Source organism: Hippopotamus amphibius, chromosome 5, assembly GCF_030028045.1.
Source record: "Hippopotamus amphibius kiboko isolate mHipAmp2 chromosome 5, mHipAmp2.hap2, whole genome shotgun sequence".
In the NCBI taxonomy this organism is placed as follows: domain Eukaryota; kingdom Metazoa; phylum Chordata; class Mammalia; order Artiodactyla; family Hippopotamidae; genus Hippopotamus; species Hippopotamus amphibius.
In genome coordinates, this window is record NC_080190.1 from 172,205,376 (window position 1) to 172,223,745 (window position 18,370).

Consider the following 18,370-nt stretch of genomic DNA (forward strand, 5'->3'; position numbering starts at 1 on the left):
CTACTAGGTCACAGGCCCTGTCTCTCTGCCCCTGGCCTGCCATGTGCCTGGGTCTAGAGCCCCCCGCCCTGCTGGCAAGGACGGGGCTCCCTCCACTTCCACGCTTCGCCTGTCTCGGTTCCTCTGGGGGCTTGTCCGGTCACCATAGGCTCCAGGAACCCACTGGGTCAAAGCCCACCAGGCTCCAAGCTTTTACTAAACCAGACTTTCCAGAGGGAGGATGAATTGGGGTGGAGCGCAGGGACATGCAGGAGGCCTGCCTGCCCACGGCCCATCGGTGGCCAGGGGGCAATGGCTGGGTGAAACCAGGGAAGCTGGCACCCCCACCCACCAGCTGGACTGAGGGGACCCAACTAAGCTCTAAGCTGGAGACACGGCTGCCCTGGGAGTGCCCTCCCTGCACCCAGGACACCATTTGGCCATGGCTTGGGATCCGGTCAAGGGGAGCCCACCTGACCTTCACGAGTGGAGGGGCTGTCATTTGCAGGGCCCTGCACAGACTTCACAGTTTGTCTCCCGGGGACACGGCCTCCCTGCCCACCCCTAGGCCTGCCAGTGTCTCCTGGGGCTTGCCTGGCTCCCCTGGGGGCCCACGGAGTGGTGGGCAGGGAGCGCACAGGTGTGATGCTTCTTTGTTGAATCTAGATCTTTCTTTCAAATGGAAAAATGTTATGCAACCAAGCTCTGTGTGGACAGGGCAGGGCTGCCTGACATGGTGGGCACAGGGGAAGGAGGAAGGTGAGGGAAGACGGCTGGAGGTCACTGCGGTCTGGCTGCCACCTTCTGAAGGAAGGAGGACTGCCTGGTGGCGAATTCTCGGATGCCGGGCTCTGGGTCATTTTTGAGATCCTCAAAAGCTCCAGGAGAGGAGGGACAAGTCAGAGGTGGCCCCGTAGTCCCGTCTGCCCACAGCCCCACCCTGGCGGAGGGGCACCCTCATTCCTGCCTGGGGTGGGGGGTAGGTCAGCACTCAGACCCCACCTCCTAGGCCTTCCAGGCCTGGGCGCTCCCCTTCCCCACCCCTGCCCACTCTCGGCCCCTTGTGTTTGCGGGTCCACCCTCCCTGCAGACACGGGTGGGGGTGTTGACAGGGTGGGGCCACTTACTGCAGAACAGCAGCTTCATGTCCACGTCGTTGACCATCTGGGACACGGCCTGTGGGTGGTAGCAGATGGTATAACCTGTGCGACAGATGAAGAGCATGCTGGCCAGTGGAAGGGTTCAGACCCGCTCCGGACCCTCTGAGGCCCCCTCCCTCACCACCTCTCCCCTTGCCAGCGGCCCCCGAGCTCCAGCCGCAGTGGCGTGGCAGGCGCTGGGCGGGCGACGGTCAGGCTGCTCGGGTGGGGCAGGCCCGGGGGTCCCTGAGCCCGGCCCCTGGCTCACCTATGAAGAGCGCTGCCCAGGTCTTGATGTAGTGGTGGCGGCTGTGCAGGTAGCTGAGGGCCTGCGCCCAGTGGAGGCTCAACTCCTCCTGGCTGTGGCTTATCTGGGGAGCACGCCTGTCACTCACTGGGGCCAGATGGCTGGGTCCACACAGACCACGGACCAGGGCCCCAGCCCCCCCCCAAACCGGGAGCCGGGCTCCCCACTCCCTCCACTGCGGCGCTGCAGCCCCTCACCAGGCAGCTCCAGAGGAAGTGGCGGGCGCTGAGCCCTTTCTCCCAGGCCAGCGTGCAGAAGAGGGTGTGCCGCGGCCGCCATCGGAGCAGCACGGAGCAGTGGTAGAAGGCGAACTTGGCCTGCTGTGGGGACAGAGGGGGGTGCCGGGGCTGGGATGGGGTCTGAGGAAGCGCAGTTGTTCCTTCCCGCTGCCTCCAAGGCTGCCCACCCGCCTCCCTGGCCGCCGCACCAGGCACCACTGGACGGAAGGCAGCGCTCAGTCCCCATTCACTTGGAAACTGGCTGCTTATTGTCCATCTCCCTGTGGCCGGGGCTCCAGGAAGGCTGAACTGTGTCTTAGGGCTCAGCCCAGGTTTCCACAAGTTCAATGAACAACCTGAGCCCCAACCACAGGCCAGGGGCTGGGGACACAGCGGTGAGCAGGACAGACAGTGTCCGGCCCAAAGACGGCACAGCCACAGGCGTGTGTGTGTGTGAGTGCATGTGTGCGTCAGTGCGTGTGTGAGTGCATGTGTGTGAGTGCATGTGTGTGTGAGTGCATGTGTGTGTGCATGTGTACGTGAGCATGTGTGTGAGTGCGTGTGCATGATTCCGTGAGAGTCGTGTGTGCATGAGTGCGTGTCAGTGCATGTGTGTGAGTGCATGTGTGAGTGCGTTTGTCAGTGCATGTGTGAGTGCATGTGTGTGAGTGCGTATCAGTGCACGTGAGTGCATGTGAGTGCATGTGTCAGTGCATGTGTGTGTGTGCATGTGTGTGCGTGCGTGAGTGCAGTGTGTGAGAGCATGTGTCAGTGCATGTGTGTGTGAGTGCATGTGTGAGTGCATGTGTACGTGAGCATGTGTGTGAGTGCGTGTGCATGATTGCATGAGTCATGTGTGCATGAGTGCGTGTCAGTGCATGTGTGTGCAAGTGCATGTGTGTGAGTGCAGGTGTGCATGAGAGCATGTGTGAGTGCGTTTGTCAGTGCATGTGTGAGTGCGTGTGAGTGCGTATGTGTGTGTGTGCGTGAGTACATGAGTGCGTGTGAGTGCGTGTGTATGAAAGTGCACGTGTGTGTGAGTGCGTGTGTGTGAGAGCATCTGTGAGTGCGTGTGTATGAAAGTGCATGTGTGTGTGAGTGCATGTGTGTGAGAGCATGTGTGTGCGTGTCTGAGTGCATGTGTGAGTGCATGCATGTGTGAGTGCGTGTGTATGAAAGTGCACGTGTGTGTGAGTGCATGAGTGCGTGTGTGTGAGAGCATCTGTGAGTGTGTGTGTATGAAAGTGCATGTGTGCGTGAGTGCATGTGTGTGCGTGTGTCAGTGCGTGTGTGTGAGTGCATGTGTGCGTGAACGCATGTGGGTGAGTGCATATGTGCGTGAGTGCATGTGTGCGTGAGTGCATGTGTGCAAGTGCATGTCAGTGCGTGAGTGCGTGTGCGCGAGTGCATGTGTGTGCGTGAGTGCGTGTGCATGAGAGCATGTGTGTGAGTGCGTGTGTGTGAGTGTGTGCACGTGAGAGCATGTGTGTGTGAGTGCATGTGTGTGTGAGTGTGTGTATGAAAGTGCATGTGTGTGTGAGTGCGTGTGTGAGTGCGTGTGTATGGAAGTGTGTGCGTGTGTGAGTGCGTGTGCGTGAGAGCATGTGTGTGAGTGCATGTGTGTGAGTGCATGTGTGTGTGAGTGCGTGTGCGTGAGAGCATGTGTGTGTGAGTGCATGTGTGTGTGAGTGCATGTGTATGAAAGTGCATGTGTGTGTGAGTGCATGTGTATGAAAGTGCATGTGTGTGTGAGTGCATGTGTATGAAAGTGCGTGTGTGTGAGTGCGTGTGTATGAAAGTGCGTGTGTGTGAGTGCGTGTGTATAGAAGTGCGTGTGTGTGTGAGTGCGTGTGTGCGCACACAGGGAGCGGCAGGGAAACTAGAGAGGGGGCCCAAGCCGCTGCCCCCGGGAGCCCCCCAGCTCTCAGGCAGCCCCCTGCCCGCTGCCGCGGGGGGTCCCAGCCCGGCCAAGGCGCGGCCCCTCGGTGGGCACTGACCGTGACGACGGCCGGGCAGCTGTCCTTCAGGTGCAGGAGCAGGGCCACCATGCTCTGGCGCACCTGGGTCCGCAGGCCGCTCAGCCTCCGGCCCGCCATGGCCGCCGCCAGCTCGCCGAACAGAGCCACGGCCGCCGCCCGGATGGCGTCCCGCTGCTGCGAGGCGGGTGCTCAGGGCCGGGGCCACGGGCGCCTGCGGCCCCGCCCCCGCCCGGCTGCGGCCCCTGCGCGCCGTGGGCGCGGGGCGGTCCCCTCGGCGGGCCCTCCGCCCGGGCTCGGGGCCCTCGGGCCGGCCTCAGGCACCTGCGATCCCCCCGCTCGCGCCCGGGCACGTCCCCACACCCCAGGGTCGTGGACGCGGCCGGGGGCGGGGCTCAGGCCTCTGCCCTCCCCGTGAAGGGGCTGCCGCTCGAACGCGCGGACAGCCCGGGAGCTGCGGACAGCCGGCCGAGGGCCGAAGGCGGCGCGAGGTCCGCCGCGCGGAGCGGGCGCGCGCCCCCTGGCGGCGTCCGGCCGGCCCGCACCTGTGCACCCAGGCGGCGGCCCCGCCCCTCCCCTCCCCACCCCTCCACCGCCCCGCCCCGCCCCTCCCCGCCCCTCCACCTCCCCGCCCCTGCTGGACAGAGGCCTGGGTCCTCCCCGCCTTCGGGGAAGCGAGCAGGCCGGAGGCGCAGGAGGGGCCCGAGATGGGCGCACTCACGTCGTCGAAGAAGGAGCGGGCGTTGATGGCGATGCCCAGGCTCTGGGCCTCCGTGCCGTGCGGGCCCAGGCGGTGCAGCACGTCCGACACCGTGCGCATGAGGCGCACCACCACCGGCTCGCTGCTCTGGAAGAAGCCGTCCAGGAGGGGCGGCAGCTGTCCGCGGAGCAGACTTCCCTGGGGGAGGCGGGCCCGTGGGCCGAGGGTGTCGGGACCGCTGCCTCTGCTCCCCCCCCCCACACCAGGCCCTGCTGGGTGGACCCAGGACAAACTCGGGCTCTGCGCCTTCCCAGACCCCATCCCGGCCTGGGCCCCTGCGCCGTCCCCCCCACCTCCCTGGCCGGCTGACAGGTCAGGGAGGTGAGGACGGGTGGGGTGGAGAGACTGCACTGGCTCTGCCCGCGAGGGAAGTGTGCTCCTAGCCCCGGTCTGTCCGTCCGCTGGGAGCTGTGGACAGACTGCGGACAGGCTTCCCCTCTCCGAGCCGCCGGGGGACCTCCTGGGGTTAGGGGCACTCCCAGGTCCTTCCTGTCAGTCTCCGGGCTGGCCAGAGGGCCCCTCACCAAGGAGACCACCCTTCCCTTCCTCTGCCCCACCCTGCCCTTCCCCCATTCCTCCCTTCCCCGTGGGTCCGAGGGGGCCCGGGGGGGCCGGACGAGACAGCGTTGGTCAGGTGGGCGCACACTGAGGCCACGGGCGGGCGTCTCACAACATGGGGAGGTGGGTGCGCCAGTGGCGGCTCCAGACCTACTATGTCGCAATGACCACTTCCTGTTTTTACATGACTTTAAGGAGAAAAAACTAAGTTCATTTTTGGCCCGTTCTTTCTGCTCCTCTTGTGTGCAGTGCGCCCACGGATCGTCTGGAGGAAGCGTCGGAAAGGGACGGGTCGGTGAATGGCTGTTTCCCACCATCCAGCCCCTTGCCAATGACTTGTGCAGACTAGGCTGATTTTACAACTTTTAAACACGTTTTAGGCAACTTCATTGGCTTCCTAAGCTCTGTTTGGTTTTACAATAGTAAATTCATTTCCAGCAAGTGAATCACTTAACAATGAGGAACGCTTTCTGAGCACCAACGGGTGCAGCCAGGGTGCTGGGACCCGGGTCCGGCAGTGGACTGGACAGGCAGAATGGAGTCTTTTTTTTTTCCCTTTTTTTTTGGGCTATGTTGGGTCTTCTTCGCTGCACGCAGGCTTGCTCTAGTTGTGGCGAGCAGGGGGCTACCCTTCATTGTGGTGCACGATTCTAGGCGAGAGGCCTTCAGTAATTGCAGCACGCAGGCACAGTAGTTGTGGCTCGCTGGCTCTAGAGCGCAGGCTCAATAGTTGTGGCACACGGGCTTAATTGCTCCACGGCATGTGGGATCTTCCCAGACCAGGGATCGAACTGTGTCCCCTGCATTGGCAGGCGGATTCTTTTTTATTTATTTATTTATTTATTGGCTGCAGTGGGTCTTCATTGCTGTACACGGGCTTTCTCTAGTTGTGTGAATGGGGGCTACTCTTCATTGCAGGGCGTGAGCTTCTCATTGTGGTGGCTTCTCTTGTTGCAGAGCATGGGCTCTAGGTGAGCAGGCTTCAGTAGTTGCAGCATGTGGGCTCAGTAGTTGTGGCTCGAAGACTCTAGAGGACAGGCTCAGTAGCTGTGGCTCTCAGGCTTAGTTGCTCTGAGGCATGTGTAATCTTCCTGGACCAGGAATAAAACCCATGTCCCTGCACTGGCAGGTGCCACTAGGGAAGCCCCATGGACAGGCAGAATGGATTCTCAAGGGAAGGACCCAAAGTTAAACACGCAACATGGCGTGTGTCCGTCAGTGACAAGTTGTATGATATAGCAGGGCAGGGGTGGGACAGACTGGGGTGGAGGTGGCAGCAGAGGTGGTGGCTATAAAGTTTTAATTTTAAGTAGGATCAGAGCATTTGTCACTGAAAAGGTGACAGCTGAGCAAATTCTTACAAAGAGGTTCTGGAAGAGCATTCCAGCAGAAGGAACAGCAAGTGCAAAGGCCCTGAGGCAGGAGTGTGCCTGGGTGTTTGTGGGGTTTGTTGATTGGCTGAACAACCTGTTTGGGGCTGGAGCAGCTGGATGGGTGGAGCCCCTGTCAACTGAGATGGGGCTGCAGGGGGAGCCTGTTTGGGGGGAGGGGTCTGTTGTGCACACGTTGAGTTTGAGATGCTGCTAGAATCTAAGCAGTTAGCGTCAAGGCCGGAGTTCAGGTCCATGTGTGGGATACAAGTTTGGGAGCAATTGGCCAACAGTTGGTACCTGAAGTTTGGAGGAGACCACAAAGGGAGCAAATGTAGACGGAGAAGAGCAAGGAGGAGGGGGTCCAAGAACAGGAGGAAAAACCAGTGAAGATGACAAGGCACCATCCTCAACGTGGGAGAAAAACCAAGTGGTGGGTGGTGTGCTGGGGCCAAGTGGACAGAAAGGTCACCCAGTCACGTGTGCTGAGGGGTCCACTGCGGGGAGGTCACAGGTCAGCTGTGGGTTGGGGGAAGCTAACTGCAGGGTGTCTGCCTTACCTCGATGACAACACTGGCAGTGTTTTCAGTTGACTGTTTCATTAGTATGTGGACAGTACGTTGGTAGCATCTTCATAAAGCAAAATGCAGTTTCTAACAAGGACAAAAATGGCTGGGGCGCCGTTCCTGAAAACAGCATCTGGATTTTCAGTGTGATTGTCCCACGACCGTCGAATAGGTTTTAGCCTAGTTGTGTGGATCCCTTCCCTCAGGTGAGCAGTGGGACTGTGGGGGCGGGGGCTCCTTCCGCCTGCCGAGCTGGCCCCTTCTTCTCGGTGAGAGGACCCCTTTGTGGCTGGGCACACACACGGGAGCCCGGGAAGGGACGGGCTTCCCCAGCCTCCTCGCGTGACCGCTCAGCCAATTGCATTGGAGCGGAAGTGAGTGGTCCACTTGCGGGTCGTGCCTCAAGGGGCAGGCGTGCCTGCTGGCTAGAGTGGGCGAGGTGGTGGCCGCCCAGGCCCTGCAGAGGAGGGCAGCCCCCAGGGTGGAGGGCAGCAGCTGAGGACAGCTACACTTCTACATTGAGGAAGCCGCAGTGGGTTTGAGTCTTTTGCGTGTAGCTGGTCTGGTCTCCCAGTACACTCAGCGGCACCCAGGAAGTATGAGCCGTGTTTGACGGTAGACAGAGGTGGACAGTCCTGTGGGGCCATTCCTCTCATGGGCCCCAGCAGAGGGCGCCTCGCTGGTGTCTGGGGCAGTGACAGCAGCCCCTCCCTCAGCCCTGGGGTCTGCTCCATCCCCGCCCAGTTCAACCAGTCCCCAGAGAAGCAGGTCTCCCTGGCTGGGGGGCTCTGGGTCTGCCTGTTTCCCCCAGGCCTGCGGTGGCTGCACGGCCCCCCCTCCTTGGGAACCATCCAGCCCTGGCTGTCCTGGTCTGGCAGCCCCTCTGGTCCGTCCTCACCATTTCTGCAGGTCCCCACCCAGTGCTGGGGATAGAGGAAGCACGTGGACACTTCCTACGGATTGCCTGTCTGGGAGAACAGCTGGGGACAGGTGTCTGGATGGCTGACCACTGACGGAATGAATGAACGCGTGAAAGAACAAAAGTGAACTGGTGAGTGAATACATAGATAAAGAATGAATGAAAGAAATAATGGAAGGATGACTCGTGATGAAGGACCAAGGAGCAGATGGGCGGGTGGGTGGATGGACGGATGGGTGGATGAGTGGGTGATGGTGGATGGAGGGATGGATAGAGGGATGGAGGCATGGAGGCACGGCTGGATGGCTTTATGAATGGACGAGTGGGTAGGGAGGTGGATGGACCGAGGGCTGTGGATGGACGGCCAGACCCCCCGCAGGCAGCATTGTGCGCCCCCTCCTGCCTCTTTGGCAGTGCTCCAGCGGTTCATTACTGGGATGGGGGTTGTCACGGTGATAGGTGGAACTGGGAGGGAGTGAAGCTGAGTCAGCCATGACCTGGGGGACCCGTCCGTGAGATTCTCAGGGAAGGCTCCCGTCTGTGGGCCAGCCTTGGGGTGCCACCTGGTGGGCTCCACCTAGGCGCCAGGAGGTTTGCAGGCGTGCTCACCTCTCCCCTGGGCGTGGAGGAGACATTGTCCTCAGGGGACAGACACTGCATCCCTCCCTCAGCCCTGCCAAGAGGCCATCCCCAGCCCATTCTACAGGTGAGGAAACGAGCCCCAGAGAGGTGAAGTCATGTTCCCAGAGCCGGGATTCCAACCCAGTGGGCCTTGTGTGCAGCCCGTGCACCCGGCCGCTCTGGGGGTGCTCCAGCCACGGGTCCGCCCCCCTCTTACCTTCTCCGGGTGGAAGAGGATGTTTCCCAGGCCCTGCAGGCTCAGCACGCAGATCTCGGGGCTGGGGTCCCTGAGGCTTCGGGCCAGCACGGTCAGGGCGGCCTGTCTGGGGAGCACCTCCAGCAGGGTGGGGCTGTAGAGGAACTGGACGGCCCCCGGGGCAGGCAGGTCAGGCCTGCTGCCCTCTCCTAGGGGCCTGGGTCTGTGTCTGGGAGCGGGGCTGGAGGACCAGGGCCTGGCAGGGGGCTCGGGGAGGGTGGCTCACCTGCTTCCTCTGGGTATCTTGGTTAATGGGTGTTTGAAACCCACCCCCAAGCTGGTTCGATCCTTCAATGTCTAGCTGGGGAAACTGAGGCCCAGAGGGGGAAAGGGCCTTGTCTGAGGTCACACAGTGAGGCTGGGAACAACATACGTCAACAGCCTGGCCCCTGGGGAGCCTGGGGACAAACCCCGCGGAGGGAGGCCCCGATATTGCTACCGTGGGGTGGGTGGCACCAGGCTTTGACTGGGATTTCTTTCTACTGATGTCCGCTATGGAAACTCCCACCCTGCCCCGCCCCCGCCCCCAGTCACAGCCGCTGGGGACCCCCCCACCACGGGCGCCTGACTGGTTCCAGCCCTTGCCCTTTGGGCTTCACAGTCCCAGGCGCGGGACCCCGAGTCATCAGGGGCGGGGGTGGGGTAGAAAAACAGGCCGGGGGGGCCTGACGGGTGGGAGGGGGAAGGAGGGGTGGGGCGGCTCGGGCAAGTGAGGTCCAGGCGGTCTCTGAGGGGCTCCCGCCCAGGCCCCCACCTCTGTGAGGAGGAGGATGGCCGCCTTCCTCTCCCGCTCCTCCTGGCTCTGCAGGCGGGGCAGCAGCTGGACGATCAGCGCCTTGACTTGCCCGCAGCCGTTCTGCACCATGGCCCTGGGCGCGGCGAAGGGCGGGGGCAGGGCCTGCGCTCGGCTCGCGGGCACGGCCCCACGCCCACCCTCCCGCCACCACCCAACCCAGGGGCCGGGCAGCCGGAGGTGTCACGGGGTGCGGGGCGGGCACGCCTGTCTTGGACCGTCTCCCGCTCTCTCTGCACCCACTGGCCGCCCAGCGGCTGCCAGGCCTGGCCGAGCGTGGGGTCGCCAGGGGAGCAGACGTGGCCCTCGTCCCCAGGAGGCTTCAGGCCGGGGTGGGGGCCGGAGGAGGACGCCCGCATCCTAGGCTCCCAGGGTGTGTGGGTGAGTCAGGGGGTGGGCAGGGCACCCGTGCTTTTCACGCCCCAGAGCCCTGTGTGCACACGTGTGAGTCTGGGGGGCTGTGCTCACAGGCAGACCCTGGAGGTCACGGCGGTCCATAGCCCAGCCTCCTGGGTGGGGGGGACCTGGGCGGGCGCCTTCCCCTGGCCCAGCCCCGCCCCTACCTGGCGAGGAGGCCCACGCCCTGCGGGTAGGTGTGGATGGTGGTGAAGAGGTCCCAGGCGCGCTGCAGCTCCAGGTGGGCGAAGTCCCGCCAGTGGCCAGTGGTGGAGAGCAGGCTCCTCAGCGCCTCCAGTGCGGTGCGGCTGTGGCAGAGCAGCGGGTCACCAGCAGGCCCCGCTCCCAGGGCGGGTGGAGAGGTGCCTTCTGGTGCCCGCCTGGGCTCAGGGCCCGGCAGCACTGGGGCCTCCCTGGGGCAGCTTCTTCCCGCTCTCCTTCCATAGAAATGTTGCAGTGTGGGATCGGGGGGCTGTGCTGGGCGTGGGGCTGCAGGGGTGCTGGGCAGGAGACCTTCTGAGGGCGCAGTTCCAGGGGGAAGCCTGAGACAGGCTTGGCGTGTGCTCAGTGTGAGTGCCCGCAGCTGGCTTCCCAGGGCTGGGGCTGAGGGGAGAGGGCTGGAGAGAGCTGGGGGACACGCGGGCACCGGTGGTTTCCCAGGTCTCAGGGCGGAGGAGCTGCCAGCTGAGTCTGACGGATGGGGCCGTTTATATCTGGGGCTGAGAGGGACTTTGCTGGTGGCCCAGTGGTTAAGAGTCCACCTTCCAGTGTAGGGGACGCAGGTTCGATCCCTGGCCGGGGAACTAAGATCCCACATGCCGCAGGGCGACTAAGCCCATGTGCCACAACTAGGGAGCCCGTGTGCCACAATTACTGAGCCCACACACCGCAACTAGAGAGAAGCCTGTGCTCCGCAATGAAGAGCACGTGTGCTGCAACTGAGACCCGACACAGCCAAAGATAAATAAATGAATAAATAAATATTTTTAGGAAATGGCTGAGAATGCGGAGGGGGGGCTGCAGGGGAGGAGGACGGCAGGGGTGAGGCATTGTGGGCACCCGGAGAGGGTCCACCTGCAATTCCCGAGGACGTGGGGAAGCCAGGGTCCACCGGCCTCCTGTGTGCTTGGACTCAAGAAAGAAGCTGGAGCACAGCAGGACGGCATGCGGGTCGGGGACTGTGCTGCCTGTGCCCCGTCCGGGTCACACAGCCTGGCCAGGGGCTGCAGAAGCGGAGTCCAGCCAGGCTCTGGGCTCAGACCTGCACAGTGGTGTGGAGCCTCGGGCCCAGGGCTGCCCCAGGCCCCGCAGGCAGCGCACAGGCCGAGGGCCCGGGCGTAGCTCTGTGGCCCGCATCCCTGCCCAGCCACCCCTCGCCTGGTGGCATCACCTGGACGTGTGAGTGCACCCCTGGAGTGAGGCTGTCAGCATGGACCAGGCACGACCCTGATCAGATTTGCAAAACCAAATGTGAAGGGATGAAATGCCACTACGTGAAAGTCCCTGGTGGCGCCAACGCAAATGTCAGCTGGCCTGTCATCTGGCCCCAAGCTGTGCCACTAAAAAGAGGCTGTGTTTTCCAGGTCACTGGTCTCAGCCAGAGTGACGCTGGTTTCAGGAGAAGGGGACTCCGGGCGCAGCGGCATTTTGTCTGCTCTGTGATGACTCTCGGGAGCTTCTGGTCCTGGGGCACCTTGGGCGGCGTCTCTCATGGTTGCTGTGTCCCTGCAGCCACACCAGGGCTTCTGGAAAGACGGCGTTCAGCTGATTTTGTCATCCTTGGAACTCCCTTGCCGACTCTCGGGGTGAATAACATCCCTTGTGGGGCTGTAAAGCCTAAGACCACCCCAGCCCAGGACCCCTGGCAATGCACAGGGACCCGTGTCGCCTGAAATCCACGCAGCCCCATGACCGACAGAAGACGGAGCCCCTCGGGTCCGAGCCCGGCCATGCAGGACTCCCCTCCCTTCCTCCTGGGGCGGAGTCGTGCCCTCCTTCAGCCTCACCCCAGGCATGGGGCCGGAGGGCAGGAGGCAGGGAGCCTGCGGGGTGGCACGGACCGGACCGCTGCTGTCCCTGGGCCAATGAGGGAGTGGGGTGTGGTCCTGCCCTTTCCACCTGGCGTCCCCCCCCATGTGAGCTGCAGGAGGCGGCACTGCGTCTCCTCGTCTTTGCATGTCGCCCCAGTGTCCACTGGCTCCCGTCATTTCCTCTGCACGGAGGCCCCCGTGGCTCCCCACTGCCCTGGGGCGGAGCCTTGGGGTCACCTCCTTCCTGTCCCTTCCTCTTTGGGGTCCCCCGCCCTCCCTTCCCCACCCGCTGACGGCTGACCGTCACTCAGGTCTGTGCTCGGAGGCCGGGTCCTCAGGGAACCATGCGCGGGGGGCGCCCGCGGGTCAGCCTCTGCAGAGGCAGTGCCTCTCCTCCTGGGCACTCTCCAGGACTGCCCCTTGACGCCGTCTGCATTTCCATGGGGCTGAGCTCCTGAGCTCAGCGGTGCCCCTCTGGTGACAAGCATGGTCTGTGACACAGCAAGCGCTGCCCGTATTCATTAAATAATAAGAGCAGGGCACACAGCACCCACAGCAAATATCGGCCGAAAGAGCGACAGTCCGTGAGTCCTTTCTCTCCTCTTTCCGACCCAGCGCTGTGGGGAGCGCAGGGCGGAAGGGAGGCCGAGGCGAAGGCCAGGGCCCGGGGAAGGAGGCAGGTCCGAGCAGGGCTGGGGGGGCCTCTGGGCTGGGGCAGAGCACCACCCTCCTCGGCCGTCCCTCCCTGCTCAGGAATCCCTGCTCAACCCCTGGGAAATCACAGCCCCCGTGGGTGTGAGGGATCAGGAGGCCCCTGGGCCCGAGACCACGGCACCCCAACTGGGCAAACTGAAGAGAAGTTGCTTGGGCTGGGGTCATAACTTCTAACCTTTAACTGAGGTCCCAAGTGTCAGCCCCTTGTCCAGGGTCACCCTAGTATAGAGGCTGCCCAGTCCTTTGCTGCACCTGACCCACACGACACCTGGGGAGGCACCAAGCCCATCACACAGAAGAAGAAACCAAGACCATGAGATGGCGAGACCAGCTCAGAGTGCTCGCAGTGGGCTTAGGAGGAGATCTTAGATCTCAGATCCAGGCCCCAAACTGCATACCATCCTCAACAGCTTATTTGTTCCTGTCAACTGCCAAAACCCCAAAAACTACTAGTGTTTTAAACAAAAGAGCTTTAAATTAAACTTAAAGCTTTAAGTTGAAAAGAGGACTAATCAGGAAGTGAGAAACAAAAGGAAGGCACCCCTGTGCCACAGTGAGAGATTACTGAACATTAACTTTATATATGAGCTTCCGGGCAGCCAGGGCAAAAAGGGAAATATGTTGGATTATACCCATAAGTGATTGAAGAGAGTGTCTTTGGAATGAAGAGAAATGAGATGCACTGTTAGAGTTAAAGAGATTCAGCCCATTATGGATGAATCAAGAGGAATGAGGAGTCCTTCGTGGGGGAGGATGGACATTAGCTTGAGGAGGACCTGGCTGAGAACTGACCAAAGCAGGAAATGTCTCTAAAAGAAAGGGGTTTTGTTCATCAGAGATGCAAAGGAAAGGGAGGGTCCCACATGCAGGGTTGGCAGTGACTGAAGCCAAGCCAAGCCCCCGCTTGTTGGTCCCAGGGGCCAGCCCAGCCTAGCAGGACATCAGGAACCTCAGGGGCCCAGGACCGCTCTGACACTGCCTTGAGTCTCATGTGGCTGCCACAGGTGTCCGTGCCACCTCCACGCTGCAAGGGGCACCCACAAGATAGGGGCCCTCTCAGTAGCGAGTGCCCAGATCCCTCCTCGGCACCCGTCCCCCTCGATGGTACTACCACATCCACCTGGCAACAGACCCGGGACCACAGCGATCTGCCCGGGCAGTGCTGCCCTCTGAGGCCTAGGAGCAGCTGCTGACCTCCTCACCGTCCTTGACGGCTGGCTGGCGTCACTGCTGATTGGCCTGCCCCACTCTTGGGCTCCTTGGGGTGGCACCAGCATCACCGTTTTCCTCTGGGGAAGGGGGCCCAGGTCTTATTCCAGCTCCAGGGAGGATGTGGGAGCCAGACCTGGTCAGTCAGAGCCCCACATGCCCCTGAGGCCAAGGCGATTGGTTCAGGGGTGGGCATGTGAGCTAAGGCAGCCCAATCAGAGCCAATGGACCATGCCCAGGGTGCGAGTCTGTCCTGTGGTTGCTGGGGCCACGCCCTTCTCTTTGGGGAGGACCTGCCCAGAGAAAAGCCGGGATCTGAGAGGTGGGGGTGGGGTGGGGGGAGGACTGTTGCTGCTGGAGCATCTTGATGCAACTGGGCCTGGGCAGAAGGCACCCCGCTCTCCCCAGTGAGATGAAAGACATCCCTGCTCTCTGGAGGAGCCCTGTGTGAGACAGACAGACGTCCCTGCTCCCAGGAGCTTTCATTATATGCGGCACAGATGACAGCTGTAGGTGGGATGGCCTGTAGGAGAACCCAGCAGGGAGGGAGTAGGGCCGCTATTTTAGAGAAGGTAGTTGGCAGACCACAGGAGGTGAGGCTGTTGGGGGAAGAGCATCCCAGGAAGCGGGCACAGCAAGTGCAAAGGCCCTGAGGCAGACGTGTGCTGGGTTTGAGGAACGGCAGGAAGCTGCTGAGGCTGCAGCAGAGGGTGTGTGTGGGGGGTGGGGGGTATGGCAGGAAATGGGGTCGGGGAGGCGATAGGGACCCAGATGAAGAAGGGTGGGTGCGCCACTGGAAGGATTCGGCCCTTCTGGGAGTTAAAAGGGGAGGAGGTAGGCAGGGTTCCGAGCACAGGCAAGGCCTGCTCTGACTTAGGGGTGGAGGGCAGCGAGAGGGGCCGGGGGTGGGGGGAGGGAGGAGCAGGGAGAGCAGGGCGAGGCTGGACCCCATGGGGGTGGGGGCGGGAAGCTGATGGATGGAGAGGGTTCACCATAGCTTTCTCCTAACCCTCCAATTTCTGGGAGGAGAAGTTTTTATTAGCTTATTAGGGAAGATTCATGCATTCTGCATGGTTGATTTGAATAAAAAAGGAACTTCATGAACATTCGAATTCAGAAGCAATAGGAGAGAAGTGACATTTTTTTTCAGTGACGTGCCTTGGGGAGAGCTGTTAAAACTGACAAATTGTGTGAAGCACATCATAGTACAAACAAATGAAAAGAGTCGGGCCCCAATGGTTTTTAAAGACTCGCTCAATGGGTTTCTCAAGATGCGCCCAAGTGCAGAGGGAAGGCACAACCAGCCCGTGCCGCGGCCGTGCAGCTGGTGAGGCACGGACCCTCCCGCACGGGTCCCGTCCGTGCGGGTCAGGCGTGAGGGGGAGGCTGACAATTGTCCACGACATCAGAGTGAGGGTCCAGTGCCCTGTGACGGGGACCCGGAGGGCATCTGCCTGCAGAGTCCGTGTGGTGGCTGGGCGGACACCCCTGCCATTCTACGGGCTCCAGCTCAGCAACGCACAGACATTCTGTGTGGCTCAGGGGAAGCCTCTGACCCTCTCTGAACCTCAGTTTCCTCATCTGTCAAAAGACGACAACATTCGTCTTGCAGAATCCCTGCAGGGACCACGTCTGGGTAAGATGTGGCGCCCCGTGCGGGCCCCTGGAATCCGCGCATGCCGCTGTCACGGGGCGTCTCTGCTTCCAGGCGCCCACGGTCACAGGGAAGCAGGACGCACCCCCGCCCTCCGCGCCGACTGCCGCGCGGGCCACAGCTGGTGTTTGGAATCACGTCTGTTGGGGTTTCAACTGTGTCCCCAGAAGCTGTCGAAGTCCTAATCCTGGCCACCTGAGAATGTGACCTCTTTTGGAAGTAGGGTCTTTACAGATGGAATCACGCTAAGAAGAGGTCATTAGGGTGGCCCTAGTTCATCATGACTGGTGTCCTTATAAGAAGAGGAAAATTTAGACACAAAAACACACAGTGCAGACAGAGGCAGAAATGGAAGCAATGCCACTACAAACCAAGGAGCACCAAGGAGGCAGGAAGGAAGGAAGGAGCATCCCCTACAGGTTTCAGAGGAGCACGGCTCTGCCAGCCCTGACTTCAGACCCCTGGCCGCCGGCACCTCGAGGATAAATGCCTGCTGCTCTAAGCTGCCTGGAACTCTGTCGTTCAGCCCTGGGGAACAAGTGCATCGTGTCTGCCCAGGGGCCTGGACCTTACCTCTGGGGGCTGGGCACGGCCACCTCCTGGGCCTCCTTGCCGGGCTGGGACTCCTTGGGCAGGTTCAGCTCCAAGATGTAGTGCATCTGGGTGAGGAGGGCCAGGAAGAGCTCAGGGTAGGACTCCTGCATGGCCTTCTTGAACTCTCGGGCGAACTGCAGCTCATGCAGCGTGTTCATGGCCTGTCGGGGCAGCAGGGGACGCTGAAGGGACCTGGGGGCCCGGCCTACGGAGCAACCTTCCAACCAAACCCACGACCGACCTCACCTCCCTGTGTCTGCCCACAGCCTCCAGGACCAGAGGCAGGTCCTGCCCGAGACGTTCCTCTCTGGGGGCCTGGCTGTCTCTCCGGACCCTCCGTGCCGCCTCTCCTCCTGCTGCTCTCCCTGCAGGCCTGGGTCCTCCCGCCCACAAGCCCCCATCCGCTCCCCCGTCCGCTCCGCCCTCCGCGCTTACTCATGGCCTCGTGTCTGGCCTCTCAGCCCCGTGGGCTTTGCCCCGCACAGGATCCCCAGCACAGAGCTTGGCCCACAACAGGTGCCCATGAATGAATGTCGGGGGGACACGTGGCCCAGGAGGCAGAGCTACCAGACAGCAGCCCCGGGGCCTCCTGTGCCTGGAGGGGCATTTGGTCCAAAATGTTCTCAGGGTGGGGGGCCAGCACTGAGGAGTGATGACAAGGGGAGGTCAGGGCCTGGGGGCACAGCGGGACCCAGAGAAGGCCACCCAGCTGACCCCATGCTGAGTGTGGTCTCTTACAGGGAGGGCCCGGGGGCTGGGGGCGTCCAGGAGCAGGGTTGACCGAGGGCTGGGCACAGAGACAGGGTGGGGCTTCCTGCCGCCAGGTTCAGCCGTCACATCCCTCTGCTGGGGGTGGCAGCTTGTCTAGGGGGCTCTGGGCGGGGAGGGGCAGCTGCTCGCTCACTGCTTGGGGTCTTTTGGGGTCGGGGTGGGTTCTCAGTCTGGAATACAACAGGGTTGGGCCCTCGCTGCTGCCCCGGCAGCGTGCAGCCCAGGGGGCAGGTGTGGCCTGTCAGGAAGCGAGCCCCCAGCCCCTGGGGCTGTGCAAGCAGGGCCTGGGCCGGTGGGGAAGGCTGGCAGGTGGGGGATGGGGACAGAGTCCCGCAGGAGGGTGGGAGCTGCCAGAGGCAGCCTCTAAGATGCCTCCAGAAGGGACCCCCTCCAGAACCCAAGTACGAGGGCAGGGCTTCACAGGTCTCTCCGTGCCCGTCCTCGCTGCCTGAACCCGGCTGGCGTGGGCCAGAGCCCTCGACCAGGGAGTGGGGAGCGGGGCCTGGACCCGGGGCCTGTGTGGTCAGCCCCGGGCTGGGCGGCCTCGGAGGCCCCCTCCTGCAGGCCAGGCTGGGCAGGGCGGGCTTCTTCAGAAACCTGGGTGTGGGGTCCCCTCCCCGGGGCCTGGCACGTGGTGGGCGCCCACGCCCGTGTCTGCTGGACCCGCGAGAAGGCAGCTGGGGATGGCGTCTGCGGCGGCGGCGAGACTCACAGCCACGGAGCGCAGGTAGGCCTCCTCCTCGGGCCGGGGGCTGCCGGCGGCGGTCCTGGTGGGCAGGGGCCGCTTCCGCAGCCAGGCCAGCAGCGCGGACAGCACCAGGCGGCTCACGGGCCGCTCGGCCCCCAGGGCCCTCCACAGGCGCAAGGCGTGGCTGCGGGCAAGGGGTGGCCGTGAGGGCAGCGCTGCAGCTCCGGCCTGGCCGGGCTGGGTCCCGGCGGCGGGCCACCATGCCCGGGGCCTTGGGGGCTTGGAGGGGGGGGCCGGGGCAGAGGCCAGGCTGGGTCCTGAGCTGAACCCTGGCTGGAAGGGTGGGTGCGCGGCGGAGCGGAGCAGGTTGGGGGCGGGGAGGGGCACGGGGGTCCTGGACAGCAGCGTGCGTGGCCTGGGGGTCGCGGCAGAGGTTGGGCCAGCTGCCCTGGTCTGTGTTCCTGGGTGTCCCCTCTTTCAGGCCCCTCTTACCCCAGCTGCAGACTCTGTCACCCTCCATGGCTCCCAAGTACTGTCAGGACAAGTCCAGCTGGTGCCCAAAGCTGTCACCCTCCGACCCCTGCCCTCTGACCTCCAGCGCCTGCCTGCCTTCCCTCCTCTCCTGCCTCGGCCCTCCTCACCAGGCCTATTCCCTCTCAGCCTCTAGGGTTCGCCGCACAGTCACTTCCCCCTGGAAGCCTGCCGGGGCTGCTTCCTGCTAGGCCTGGGGCTGCTGGGGTCCAGGCTCCCCTGCGCCCAACCCGGGTCAGCTCAGGGGCCATCACTGGTGTGTGCAGAGCTTTGCAGTGTCCTTGTGCCCATTCTGATCGTGAGAACACTGAGGACTGGAGA

At 62.7% G+C, this 18,370-nt stretch overlaps 1 protein-coding gene across 1 annotated transcript in view; it reads right to left on the reverse strand.

Annotated features, from left to right (window-relative positions):
- Positions 1–693: 693 nt before the first annotated feature.
- The window catches only part of LOC130854319 (maestro heat-like repeat family member 5), a 66,150-nt gene continuing 48,473 nt past the window's right edge, over positions 694–18,370 (reverse strand). The window contains exons 23-34 of the mRNA XM_057737012.1: positions 17,543–17,702; positions 16,039–16,220; positions 12,931–12,933; positions 10,026–10,166; positions 9,424–9,538; positions 8,631–8,774; positions 4,341–4,517; positions 3,641–3,796; positions 1,623–1,745; positions 1,387–1,489; positions 1,107–1,181; positions 694–857 (exon numbers count right to left, since the gene is read on the reverse strand). Coding sequence (XP_057592995.1) covers positions 760–857; positions 1,107–1,181; positions 1,387–1,489; positions 1,623–1,745; positions 3,641–3,796; positions 4,341–4,517; positions 8,631–8,774; positions 9,424–9,538; positions 10,026–10,166; positions 12,931–12,933; positions 16,039–16,220; positions 17,543–17,702 — 1,477 coding nt within the window. The 3' untranslated portion in view covers positions 694–759. The remainder of the gene's footprint in view (positions 858–1,106; positions 1,182–1,386; positions 1,490–1,622; positions 1,746–3,640; positions 3,797–4,340; positions 4,518–8,630; positions 8,775–9,423; positions 9,539–10,025; positions 10,167–12,930; positions 12,934–16,038; positions 16,221–17,542; positions 17,703–18,370) is intronic.